Raw genomic sequence first — 13,982 nt, 5'->3', positions numbered from 1 at the left:
CCAAGGGTTACACATAGAAAAAAATAAATCTACACGTAGTCTCACACTATAAAACATTTCTTGTTTTTAATCTTGTTGTTGTAAATTTTTTATGATTTATATTTAAAATTGAGAAATAAAAGTGAGATACAATCGTCCTTCACTATTCGTGGGTGATTGATTTCAGGATCTCCGCTCAGATACCACAATTCGCAGATGCTCAAGCCTCTTACATAAAATGGCACAGCGTTTGCATATAACCCATGCTCATCCTCCTATATACATGAAATCATCTCTAGATTACTTATAATTCCTGACACAGCCTACACACCATTCCATTTGTGTCCATTCAACATAGTTTTGCTTTTTGAAATTTTGTGGATTTTTTCTCTGAATATTTTTGATTTATAGTTGGCTCAATAAACACCTGTAAACCCCACAGATCTGGAGGAGCGACTGTGTATTTATGGTATGAAAGATGATGTGTTGACATGTGTCCCTGTGGAGATGAGACTAACAAGGCCTATGACTCTACAAATGTTTCATCTTGGAATGGCTCTGCCAGCTTTCCAGGTCTGCAGAGAGTAAGAATATCACTTGTTCATCTCATTCACGATCCTTGCAACCTCCTATGCGCTGCATCGTTGGATGGAAATTGGAGTTCCAGACAGAAACCAGGCTCCACTCTGCTTCCAGAAGCTCAGAGTCCAGGGGTGAGAAACCATTGGAGAACATATGGGGCTATATGGACATAGTAATGATAACACCAGAAACTTTCAGCGAATAAAGAGTCACATTACCTAAAGGATGAGGGTAGAGGTGTTTATTTGAAGAGGAGAGAGCTACGTTGAAATGATAAAAAAATTTATAAGTTTCACTGCTGCCAAGGGCTGAAAGATAATCTGAGGGGAGGTGGAACAGCATGATGGAAGATGGAACAACACGTGTCTAAGTGCTGTGTTAAGAGGGAGCCTCTTGTATGATTGGAATTGTGAGTTCCTCAGTGTGATCACAGCCTCCAGTAGGACTAGGAAGTAAGCCAGTAGGTTGGAGAGGTGGGCAGGGGTCAAGTGAAGTGGAGAATTGTGGGCTAAGCAAAGGAGTGTGTTTTCTCTGCAGCAGGCAGTGGGGACCTTAGACATTTGTAAGAGAGAGAGAGAGGCATGTTCAGATTCGTGGTGTGAGGAAGAGCGATGTCCTAAGATGCAGACTCACACCTTCAGATTCCTGCGGCTGGTACATTGGAGCTGTGAAGCCGGTTTTGAGACAGGGCTGTTGTCTCCCTAGAAGACCCCTGCAAGGCCTGACGGTGGTGCTCATGGATAGAAGACAACTTTCGATCTGGGCTCAGCATTTGGAAGTTCCGTGTACACGCTGGTATCTGTGGGGGGTGTCTTGGGCCTCTGAGAAGGGCGAGTGATTTTTCCCTGTGTGAGAACGCGGTGATCCAACTGTGCGTATGTCACCTCCTGAGGGTCTTGTTCTTCAGAGTCCTAGAGAGAGGGAAATGTTGAGTGAGGGAGGGGCTCACATTCTTCAGGACTATTAGGGAATAAGATTCGATCCACGAGGCTGGGGCGAGGAGGACCTACCTCCCTGTTCACCGTTCTGTCCCCCGCAGGCTCTTGGTCCATTGCAGCAGCATCTGTAGGAGACAAAAGTCATCAAAACAGCTGGGAGGGCACGTCTGGGTCCTCATTTCATGTGCAGAGTCCAACACACAGTGGAGGCCGTAGACGCCTGAGGTCCCTCAGCTGCAATAGCCAGGCTCAGACATTCTGTGTCTCTGAGTTCAAGACCCTTTCCCATGAATGGCTCTCAATTTCCATCCCATTGATTCTGCCTCCCACTTTCTGCCTGTCATGGAACCTTCTCCTGGATGTCAGTGGCTGCAGGGACATGAGGATACAGTTGAGAATCAGGCAATGGTCTGTGAGCTGAAGGCAGGGACAGAGGGTCTGGTGCTCTCTCTAGAAAGCTCTGCCTCTGTGGCTCCTGCCTTGGGCCAGAGACCATCCTGCCGGTGAGGAACACACATCTGCATGCTCCCATCCCGCTTCCCCACACGGCCCTGAGGTCTGTGGCCTCTGCTTTGTGAGACTTACTCTTTTTGTTGGAGCACCAGCGATGCAGGAGAAAGAAGAAGATGGTGAAGAGGATCATGGCCACTGAGGTCCCAATCAGAACATGCAGGTGTCTGGGGTTACCTGGAGGAAGACGAGACTCCAATAAGAAGCTAATCATAGCAGTTCCTTGTTATGGATTGTCTCTCGTTTCTTGATTGACAGGTAACCATGTGGAATGTCTCCTTAGGACAAGCGGCCTGATGGCGGGAGACCCAGCTTTCTCCTGCTCTGTTTTGAGGAAGGAGGAAGGGGACCAGGAGCCAAGGAACGTGGGAGCCTCTAGAAACTGGGACATGTGAAGAGCAGATTCTCGCCTGGAACCTTCGGAGGGAAGGCAGCCTTGCTGTCACCTTGATTTTAGCCCAGTGAGGTGCATTTCATCCTTTGAGCTACAGCACTGTAAGATAATTAAAAAGCCGTTTTGTTTTCATCCACCAATTTTGTGGAAATGTGTTATGGCAACAATAGAAAAGGATTCTAACTGCACGGCCTGAGCATGGGGCCATGGCTGAATGAGTCAGTGAGTCGGAGTGTGCGTGCAAGGCTCTTTACTGCAAGGCTCTGGCTCTGCTGAGTCAGCCAGGGTTGCCTCATGACCCACAGGAGTTCATTCTTTGGCAAGTGGAACTTCTCTAAAACACCTCACCCTCATTAGATGTTCCCTTCCCTTCCCTCTTTGAAGCCCCCAGGAATTTATCCTCCAGTTAGGAATGCAGGGAGAACACTGCATTTTTCCTGAGAAGGATGTCAGATTTGCAATCATTCTTCCAGCTTGTAGGAGGTCTCAGCTACAGAAAATTAAAGATGAAGAGACTTCACTGAGCCCTGTGCTGGGCCCAGATCCCTTTTGCTGTTGGAGTGTCTGGAGTTCAGAGAGATGGTGGAAGACAGGCCCACAGTCAGAGCTGGGAGGTGCTGAGCCAAGGCTTGAATCCAAGGGTTCCACCTCCCCAGGTTTCCAAAAGCAGAGATAAGAGGGATTCTTTACTCACTGGTTTTGGAGCTTGGTTCAGTGGGTGAAGGCCAACTACGTGAAATGTTTCCTAGAACAGAGACAGGAGAGAGGTGAGGAAATGAGGGTGCCTGTCCTCTACTCAAGGGAAATCTTTGAGGTTGGTTCACGGCCAACACTCTGTTATCCAACACTGGGCTCTGGGAGTCCTGGGGTCCTGTTCTCCATAATTTTTGTATGTGTTACTCATTGTCTCGAGACTTTAAGATATAGAGAGAAAACAGGAACACACATTACCTGACTTAAAAATATGTTACAGAGCTATAGTAAACAAAACAGCATGACGTTGGCATAAAGAAAAGTGCATAGAACAACAGAGTAAAATGAAGAACACAGATACAATCTATGCGTCTACATTCAACGGCTTTTTTGTTTTTTTGAGATGGAATCTTGCTCTGTCACCCAAGCTGGAGTGTAGAGGTGCAATCTCGGCTCACAGCAACCTCTGTCTCCTGAATTCAAGCAATTCTCTTGCTTCAGACTCTCGAGTAGTGGTATGACAGGCGCTGACCACCATGCTCAGCTAATTTTTGTACTTTTAGTGGAGACAGAGTTTTACTATGTTGGCCAGGCGGGCCTCGAACTCCTGGTCTCAGGTGATCCACCCACCTTGGCCTCTGAAAGTGCTGGGATTGCAGGTGTGAGCCACCATGCCCAGCCAATCCAATGCATTTTGACAAAAGTGTCAAGAACCTACAATCAGAAAAGGACAGTCTTTTCAATAAACGATTTGGGGAAAACGGGTTATCTCCATGCAGGGAATGAAACTGCACCTCTACCTCTCACCATTCAGAAAAGTCAAATCCAAATGGATTAAATACATGAGTCTAAGTCCTGAACCTATGAAACATGTAGAAGGAAATATTAGGAAAATGCTTCAGGACATTTGTCTGAGAAAAGACATTTTGTTTAAAACCTCAAAAACACAAGTAATCAAAGCAAAAAACAGACCACAGGGATTATATCAAACTAAGCAGCTTCTGCACTGCAAAACAAATAACCAACAAAGTGAAGAGACAACCCACAGAATGGGAGCCAATAATTGCAAACTATGCATCTGAGACGAGATTTATAACTAGAAATATAAGAAGCTCACATAACTCAATAAAACAAATAATTTAACTAAAAAATGAGCAAAAGACATGAACAGATATTTCTCCACAAACAAAACATATAAATGGCCATGATGTGTATGAAAGTGTTCAGTATCACTCATCATCAGAGAAATACAAATGAAAAATCACAATGAATTTTCATCTCACCCCATTAAAATGGTTTTTATCCATAAGACAGGCAAAACAAATGCTGGCAAGATGGTAGGAAAAGGAGAACCCTGGTACCCTGTTGGTAGGAAAGTAAATTAGTACAGCCATTATGCAGAAAAGTATGGAAGTCCTTTAAGAAACTAAAAAGAGGCTGGGCATGGTCGCTCATGCCTGTAGTCCCAGCAATTTCGGAGAGCGAGGCACGCACCTCGTTTGAGGTCAGGAGTTTGAGAGCAGCCTGATCAACATGGGGAAACCCTGTCTGTACTAAAAAATACGAAACGTAGCTAGGCGTTGTGGTGTACACCTGTAATCCCAGCTCCCAGGGAGGCTGAGGCAGAAGAATCATTTGATTGCAGGAGGCCACTGCCTCCCAGGAGGTTGCAATGAGCCTAGATTGTGTCAGTTGCACTCCAGCCTGTTCTACAGAGGAACGCTCTGCCTCAAAAACAAAAACAAAACAAAAACGAAACAAACGACTAAAAAGAGAATTTTCATAGTATTCACAAATTCACTACTGGGTTTACATCCAAAGGAAAGGACTTCAGTGTATGGAAGTTCTATCTGCACTCCCATGACTGTTCCAGCACAGTTCACAGTAGCTAAGATGTGGAGTCCACCTACCTGCCCCTCAGTGGGTGAACGGATAGAGAGAATGTAGTACATACACACAGTGGAGACTACTCATCCATAGAGACAGTAACATCCTGACATTTGCAGCCACATGGATGGAACTGGAGCTCATTACAAAGATTCCCAATTCTCACCCTTATGCAAGAGCTCTAAAGTGGATCTCAAGAAGGTAGAGAGTAGAATGGTGGCTACCAGAGGCCAGGAAGGTAACGGTGGAGGGTAAAAACAACACAAAACAAAAACCAGAACAGAATATACATGTATTTATGACCACTAGACTTTACACTTAAAAATGGTAAAGGTGTACAATTTCATAGGTATTTTTAACCTCAACAATTATTTTTTCAAATGAAAAGGAAAGGGTGTAAGGGTTCCTGGTGATGATATGTCTGTGTGAGTGAGAGCCGGGATGGGCTTCTGGGAAATGAGTAAGATTGAGGGGCTGAGGGAACCTCTGATCTCCCCAAACTGAGCCCAGTCTCCCTCCTCTGGGTCTGTCCTGACCAGTTTCTCCATCTGCCTGGGTGCCTGGAGCCCTGACCGTGGAACACCACGCAGGCCATGCAGGAGGGTTTGGAGGTGCCCTCTCTGCCATCCTGCGTCCTGATCCCACCCTCACACCGAAGCTTGGTCTTCTCTCTGAACCTGTCCATGCTTCTCTCCATCATCAGCAGCAAGTTCCTCAGCTATGGCTCTGGGATCATAAGACATGGGACAGGCATGGGGTTTCCTCACCTGTGACAGAAACGGGCAGTGGGTCACTCGGGTGTGACCACTTGTAGGGTGCGGTACAGAAAGAACCGAAGCATCTGTAGGTTCCTCCGTGGGTGGCAGGGCCCAGAGGGAAGTTGGCCTGGAATGTTCCATTGACGCTTGGCACTGCAGAGAGACTAAGTTCACGAGCCTCCCCCTCCCTGTATAGATGGTACATGTCAAACGAGTTCTGGGAGCTGCAGGACAAGGTCACGTTCTCTCCTGCCTGAACCGTGGGGCCCGGCTGGGCTGAGAGAGAAGGTTTCTCATATAGACCTGGAAGGAGAAGAGGCAGTTTCTTCAGGGAGGTTCTTCCCTGTCACAGCTCCCCTCACATCTGAGCTGAGAACTCACTCCTCTGATCTATGACCTAATGCTCTCTGTCTCTCACCCTCCACCCCGTCTCTCTTCACGTCTATTTCCTCCTTCCACTTTCTCTGTCTCTCTAGGTCTCTGACCTCACTTCCCCAGCCCGAGGTGTGTTTTCCCTTTTTGTATTGTTTTCTTCTCTCTGATCCTCCTTGGATTGTTGACTTGATCTTCCTTTTTCTTAAATTCTGAGTTTCTCACTTTCTGTCTTGTTCATAACCTTCTGCACATTTCTATCTGTTATCTATCGATAGATATATCTATCTGCCACCTGTCAATCTATCAATTATCTATCTGTAATCTATACCTATGTATCATGTATCTCTCTCTCTATCAGTTGTCTGTCTCTCTATCTATCCACCATCTACTATTATCTATATGTATGTATCATCTGTCTATTCCCTCTCTCTCTGTCTGCCTCTCTGTCTCTATGTATCATCTACGTATCTATGTACCTATCTATGTGTCTATCTACCTATCTGTCTATCGATCCATTTATCTATCTATCTATCTATGTAATCTATCATCATCTCTATGTATCATCTATCAATCGCCGTCTAAGTATCTATAACCCATCCACTACCTATCATCTACCTATTTATCATCTATCCATATCTATCTACCCATCTACCATCTGTCTCTCTCCATCTCCTTGTCTTTCTCTGCCTCTCAGTCTCTCTAGTTCTATTTGGAATCTCTGCAATCCATCCCCACATCTTTATCTATCTCTGTCTTTGTGCCCCTCCCTCAGGGTTCTGATTTTGGAGCTTTTCTCTGCTCCCTTCCATCACTCTCTCCACTCCTCTGCCCTCTCTTCTGTCTCTTTATGTGTCTGTGTGTCTCTCAGTCCCCTTCCTCTGGCTCATTCTCTGTGTGTTTATGTCTTTGCTTTTTGATGTTCCTGATTTCTCTCTGTGTCTCTCAGTAATTGATCATATGTAGGATTACGTGGAATATGAGCCTCAGAATCCAGTGTGGGGACCCCAAGTACACACAGTATACAGGGGTTGGTGTTCTGGGGCCACGATATCCTGGGATGATGACTGTCCACTGTACGGAAGGCAGAGGTGTCAGAACAAACACGGCATCTGTAGGTGCCACAAGGTCTGAGGCCACAGGGGCTGACTCATGACAGAAATATGGGTGTCCTTGGGTTCTCCTGGTAGAAACGCTTTGTGGAGGTAAAACAGAAATGAAATTTCTAACCTTTGTCAAGTCTCTGAGCAAAGTCAGCACAGAAGGACGACTCTCTCTGGGACATGTCTGTCTGTCTGCGTGTCCCCTTTAACTCTTTCTCTCTTTTCTACCTCCCTGTATGGCCCCTGTGTCTGTCCTCTGTTATGACACCTGGGCTGTACTTGTGTCTCCTGTTTCTCTGTCTCTGTTGGTACAGACCTCGCCAAGTGAGTCTCTCTCCATAAGAATCCCACACTCATCTTCCTCATGACCACCTGGGGCTTCCAAGTCCTGGATCATTCACTCTGTGTCCCAGTGACAATGAGAAGAATGTCCGGACACTCTCACCTGTGATCACGATGTTTAGGGGGTCACTGGGAGCTGACAACACATAGGGGGAGTGAGTGACAGAACCGTAGCATCTCAAGGTCTCTGCAAGGTCAGACGTCGTGGAATTGATGGAGTAGTTGGCCTGCGAACCCCCACCATGGAGCTCTCCAACAAGGTGCAAGGGCTCCTCAAAGGTCACCTCACTGTGCAGAAAGAAGTGCTCAAACACGGTATCTGAGGAACATTGTAGGGTGACCGTCTCTCCTGATTTCACCAGGGGACCTGGGAGGGCCAGGAGGGAAGGTTTTCTGTGGACTCCTAGAAAGAGAGGTTGTGAGTTTAGAAGGCGTCTCCCTTTGTCATCATATCCATGGCACCTGGAATGAGTGAGGGTTCCCCTCCCCGCTGTCTGTCTCTCTCCTCCCTCTCTGTGTCCCTCTGTCTTTTATCCCCTGGTGCAGGTCCCTCCATCTGTGTCCCTCCCTCTTCTCTGTCTGTCTCTAGTAGCCTCGGACGCCCTTCCCACTGGGCTCATCCTCATCTCTTAGGCTGCTGTATCTGTTTCCCACTCATCTGTTTCCTGCTGTCTATGTGGGGGTGGAAGAGGAACCACGGCCAGCTGCATGTCCAGGCTCTTAGCAGCCTGGTTCAACCTGTTGGACAAACTGGAGTCCCTGGCAGGAGGTATGAACTGATCAGTAAGGCAGGCACCAGCGTCCAAACCCCCTGTTCCTGGTGGGGATTGGGAGCCTCTCCTGCCATGCCTGTGCCTTCTCCATGGCCTCAGCTTCCACAGGGTGGCTCCTGGTGCTGTTTCGAGGAGCATCGACCCCTCCCTATGTGGATGGAGCCTGGTGGTGGCATCAGCATCCCGCCCCTCCTGATCTCGGGGTTGCCAACCTTCTCCTTGTTTGGTTTCTTTAATTAATTGATTAATTAATTGATTTTTGACACAGAGTTGACTTTTTCACCCAGGCTGGAGTGTAGTGGTGTGGTCTTGGCTCACTGCAACTGCTACCTCCCGGATTCAAGAGATTGAATCCAGTCGTTGGTTTACTCGCGCCCACCACCATACCCGGCTATGGTTGTTTGGTTTCTTAACTTGTCCTTGACCATGTTCCTGTGTTGGTTTCCTGTTGCTGTGGCAGAAAATTATCACAAACATGGTGGCAGGAGAGAATACACTGACCCCTTCCACTTTTAGAGTCAGAAATTGGATCCAGTTCTCCCTGTGCTAAGATCAAGGCATCTACAGAACTGTGTTCCGTCTGGAGACTCAGCGGAGCGGTTCTCTTGACTTCTCCAGCCCGTAGAGGCCACCTGCCATTATGGCTCGTGGCCTTCCTCCACCTTCAAAGCCCACAGTGGCTGATGGAGTCTCCCACGACGCTGCTCTAATCCCCACTCTCCTCCTCCTCTCGTTTGGTGCCTTGTGATTCCACTGAGCCCAGTGGGACAGTCCAGGCCGTCTCCCCATCTCAAGGTCAACTCACAACAATCTGAGCTCCATCTTCCCCTTCAGTCCCCTGCCCTATAGCATAAAGAGTCACAGGCTCCAGGGATTAGAATGTAGCCATATTGTGGACAGTTATTTTCCCATCACAGCACCCATTTCCCTGTATTCAATCCCCCTTTACCCCAAAGACAGTCAGGTCCTGGGTGATGGGACCCTGGTGGACACCCCCAGCAGAAGCTCTGGGATTCAGGAGGTGTGACAAGGAGAAGCCCAGACAGGAGCCCTCTGACCTGTGACCATGATCGCCAGGGGGTCGCTGAGTGCCGACCACTCAGTGGGGGAGTGCGGGTATGAGCCCCGACATCTGTAGGTCCCTGCGTGTGCCGGGGTCACAGGGCCCATGAGGAAGCTCTCCTGGAATATTCTGCTGTGGAAGACGGGAACGTGGCTTCTGTCGTCTTTGTACAGAGTGAAGTTGGTAAAGTTGTAAAGGCCACGACGATAGTGACACCAAAGAGTCACGTGTCCTCCCTGAGGCACCACAGGGCTGGGCCGGGCAGACAGGGAGGTCTTGTCTTGACCACCTGGGGGAGAAGTAGGCACCACCTTAGAGAGGAGGATGTGGAGCCGCCCCTCCCTCCGTGTGCTCAGAAGACCCTTCCCCTTTCCATGTTTCTAAGGCTCCTACCACACCTGGGTGTCCAGGGCTACAGGAAGAACCCATCCCACATAGACATGGCGTCTCCCTACAACAAAGGTGTCAGCTGAGAACTTTGAACAAGTGCTGAATAAGGGACTCTTACTAGATTTTAACACTTCAAGATGACTCACATAAAACAACACAAAGTGGACACGGCATGGAGGGCATGTCCTTTGTGAATGGAACATCAGCCAGTGCATGAACTGAGTCCCCATCAGAAGATTTGGAATGTCAGGGTCATGGCTGTGGTTTCCCCACCTCTTCTGGTAGAATGACAGCAGCCACACTGCAGCCCTGACCGTCATGGAAACACTGGAGGGTGTGAGTTACACCTTTGTCCTCAGAGGACCTGCTGTTCCTAGCACTGCTTCCCTCCCTTCCTCAGTCGCTGACACCACTTCCTCCCTGCACACCTCAGCTTGGAGCACCCCAAGCTCACCCCGGTCTTCACAGCGCTTGACTCGGCCAAGGGTAAGAAAGGCCAGAGAGATCGAGGTCAGAAGTGTGAGCCAAGCACCCCAGGGTCCCCCCTTCTTATTATATGAGAGACTGTCTGATAGGACTTCCCTCTTGTTTCAGGAAAATCCTCTTAGGTGGGGAGATGACACCCTAAGGTTTGGGGAAGGACTCACCCGTGTGTGGACAGGCCCTCTGGACCCAGAAGAACCCTGGAAAGAAAGATCATGATGGATGATCCATCTGCAGGCAAACCAGGGCCTCCCCTGCTGCCCCCACTGGGCTGTGCGTCTGGGCAGCCAGGCCCTTGCTGGGCTGAAGGTAAACTCACCCTGGCTGCCCACCTGCCCCCACAGCAGGGATCTCAGCTGTGCAGAGACCCAGCCTCCTGATCCAGATCTGCACCCCAGGCCTAGATCTACACAACAGGCCCATATGTCCACTCCATGCTGATATCTCTACTCCAGGCCCATATCTCCCCTCCGGGCCCATATCTCAGCTCCAAACCCATATCTCCCTGCCAGGCCCATATCTGCACTCCAGGCCCATATCTCCCTTCCAGGCTCCTATCTCCACCCCAGGCCCATATCTCCTCTCCAGGCCCATATCTCCACTCCAGACCTGTATCTCCACTCCAGGCTCATAGCTCCACTCCAGGCCCATCCCTCCATGCCAGGCTCATATCTCCACTCCAGGCCCATATCTCCACTCCAGACCCATATCTCCTTTACAGGCTCCTATCTCCACCCCAGTCCCATATCTCCAATCCAGGCCCATATCTCCACTCCAGGCTCATATCACAATTCCAGGCCATGTCTCAATTCCAGGCCCATATCTCCACTCCAGTCTCATATCTCCACTCCAGGCCCGGAATCCTCTCCAGGCCCATATTTCTGCTGCAAACCCATATCTCCCCTCCAGGCTCATATCTCCCCTCCAGGCTCCTATCTCCACTCCAGGCCCCTATCTCCACCCCAGGCCCATATCTCCTCTCCAGGCTCATATCGGCACTCCAGGCTCATATCTCCACTCTAAAGCCATATCTCCCCTCCAGGCTCATATCTCCCCTCCATGCCCGTATCTCCACTCCAGGTCCATATCTCCACTCCAAACCCATATCTCCCTTCCAGGCTCCTATCTCCACTCCAGACCCATATCTCTACTCCAGGAACATATCTCCACTCCAGGCTCCTATCTCCACTCTGGACCCAGATCTCCAGCCCAGGCCCAGATCTCCACTCCAGGCCCATATCTCCACTCTAGACCCGTATCTCCACTGCAGGCCTGTATCTCCACTCCATGCTCATGTCTCTACTCCAGGATCCTATCTCTATTCCAGGTTCATATCTCTACTCCAGGCCCAAATCTCCACTCCAGGCCAATATCTCTATCGCAGGCCCATATCTCCACCCAGGCCCAGATCTCCACTCCAGGCCCATATCTCCATTCCAGGCCCAGATCTCCACTCCAGGATCATATCTCCACTCCAGGCCCAGATCTCCACCCCAGGACCATATCTCCACCCAGGCCCATATCTCCATTCCAGGCCCATCCCTCCATGCCAGGCCCATGGCTCTATCCCAGGCCCATATCTCCACCCCAGGCCCATATCTCCACCCAGGCCCAGATCTCCACTCCAGGCCCATATCTCCACTCCAGGCCCAGATCTCCACTCCAGGAACATATCTCCACTCCAGGCCCAGATCTCCACTCCAGGATCATATCTCCACCCCAGGCCCATATCTCCACTCCAGGCCCAGATCTCCACTCCAGGATCATATCTCCACTCCAGGCCCAGATCTCCACTCCAGGATCATATCTCCACCCCAGGCCCATATCTCCACTCCAGGCCCAGATCTCCACTCCAGGATCATATCTCCACTCCAGGCCCAGATCTCCACTCCAGGATCATATCTCCACCCCAGGCCCAGATCTCCACTCCAGGCCCAGATCTCCACTCCAGGATCATATCTCCACTCCAGGCCCAGATCTCCACTCCAGGATCATATCTCCACCCCAGGCCCAGATCTCCACTCCAGGCCCAGATCTCCACTCCAGGATCATATCTCCACTCCAGGCCCAGATCTCTACTCTGGGCTCATATCTCCACCCAGGCCCATATCTCCACTCCAGGCTCAGATCTCCACTCCAGGATCATATCTCCACTCCAGGCCCATAACTCAACCTCCAGGTCCAGATCTCCCCTCCAGGCCCAGATCTCCACCCCAGCGCTTCCTCCGTCTGTTCCCTTCCGGGACTCACCAAAACACGCCAGGCTGACGACCATGAGCGACATGGTGCTGCCGGTGCAGACAGGTGGCCGCGCCCCAGCTCAGCTCAGCAGCGCACAGGATGTTATCTGGCGCCCTGCCCATGCAGTTGACGTGCTGACCACATCATGGGAGGGTGACGTACGCAGGCTCTTCCTACCTTGCATGAGGTGCAGCGGGTGCTCACTCAAGAGTGGAAAATGGCTTCCTGGAAATTGTTCTCACTAGAACTGACACCTTGTGTCCTTCACTATGACCAGCTCAAAACACGTCTCAGATCCAACCTCCCGGACACAAGGTGACTAAAATCTGTGCTGACGAGAAAGACTTTTCATGTATTTCTGTTGTTTTTATCTGTGTTTCAAACTCTTCTCCGTGTATAATATGCGAAATGTCTAATAGGTATTATGAACGTTGTCAGAGCAATTGTGACGAATAAACCATTAAGATGTTTTATGCTTGTATTTCTAGTATGACAGCAGAACCAGTTTAAATGATTTAAATACCCAGGGAAGGATTATGCAATTATTTACAATCTTAGAACTGTTCTTCATCAGCAAAACCCACGACATGTCAGTTCTGGATTTTTGTCATTTTATGTACAATTTGTCTCATGACCTGAGATTCCAGAGTCCCAGCATATGGTTCGCTCTCTCTCTGTCTCTCTGCCTCCCTCATTTTAAATTGTATGGAAATATCCAGTAACATAATGCTATAAAAAATCAAGTGTCCCCCAGTACTTTGGGAAACCGAGGTGGGTGGATAAACGGAGGTCGGGAGTTCGAGACCTCCCTGGCCAACTTAGAGAAACCATGTCTCTGCTAAACATACAAAAATTAGCCATGCCTGGTGGTGGGCACCTGTCATGCCAGCTACTCAAGAGGCTGAGGCAGGAGAATCGCTTGAACCTGGGAGGCGGAAGTTGCAGTGAGCCGAGATTCTGCCACTGGAGTCCAGCCTGGGTGACAGAGCGAGACTCTGCCTGAAGAAACATAAAAAAAGCGTAGCAAATAGCGTATAATAAGAAACTAGAGGACTCCAGCTACCAAATTGTAAGGGTTTGTATAAGCCTACGGAATGTGCAGCATCCTCAAGAGAGTGAACGCAGAGAGCCCCTTATTGGAAAACAGTGTCTAAAATACATCCGTGCACACACAGTCCCGTTAGAATTGACAAAGGCTGCCGTGTGGTTTAAGGAGGAATAGAATGTCTTCTCCATAGATAACATGGGCCCAAGGGTTACGCATAGAAAAAAATAAATCTAAACGTACTCTCACACTATAAACCACTTCTTGTTTTTAATCTTGTTGTAAATTTTTTATGATTTATATTTAAAATTGAGAAATAAAAGTGAGATACAATCGTCCTTCACTAATCGTGGGTGATTGGTTTTAGGATCTCGGCTCAGATACCACTGTCTGCAGGTGCTCAAGCCTCTTACATGAAATGGCACAGGG

General features: G+C 49.1%; 1 protein-coding gene across 1 annotated transcript; it reads right to left on the bottom strand.

Moving 5' to 3' along the window:
* Window positions 1-787: 787 nt before the first annotated feature.
* KIR3DH (killer cell immunoglobulin-like receptor, 3 domains, hybrid) lies at window positions 788-12,629 on the bottom strand. The gene is given in 10 exon segments (XM_077981851.1): window positions 788-1,309; window positions 1,311-1,472; window positions 1,572-1,624; window positions 2,085-2,186; window positions 3,098-3,148; window positions 5,751-6,044; window positions 7,662-7,961; window positions 9,390-9,683; window positions 10,432-10,467; window positions 12,518-12,629. Coding segments are annotated over 10 exon segments (1,437 nt in total). The 5' UTR covers window positions 12,552-12,629; the 3' UTR covers window positions 788-1,198.
* Between the last annotated feature and the right edge of the window lie 1,353 nt (window positions 12,630-13,982).

This window comes from Macaca mulatta, chromosome 19 (genome assembly GCF_049350105.2).
Source record: "Macaca mulatta isolate MMU2019108-1 chromosome 19, T2T-MMU8v2.0, whole genome shotgun sequence".
NCBI lineage: Eukaryota > Metazoa > Chordata > Mammalia > Primates > Cercopithecidae > Macaca > Macaca mulatta.
Note: the sequence above shows the minus strand (reverse complement) of the source record. Positions and strands in the feature narration are given on the sequence as shown.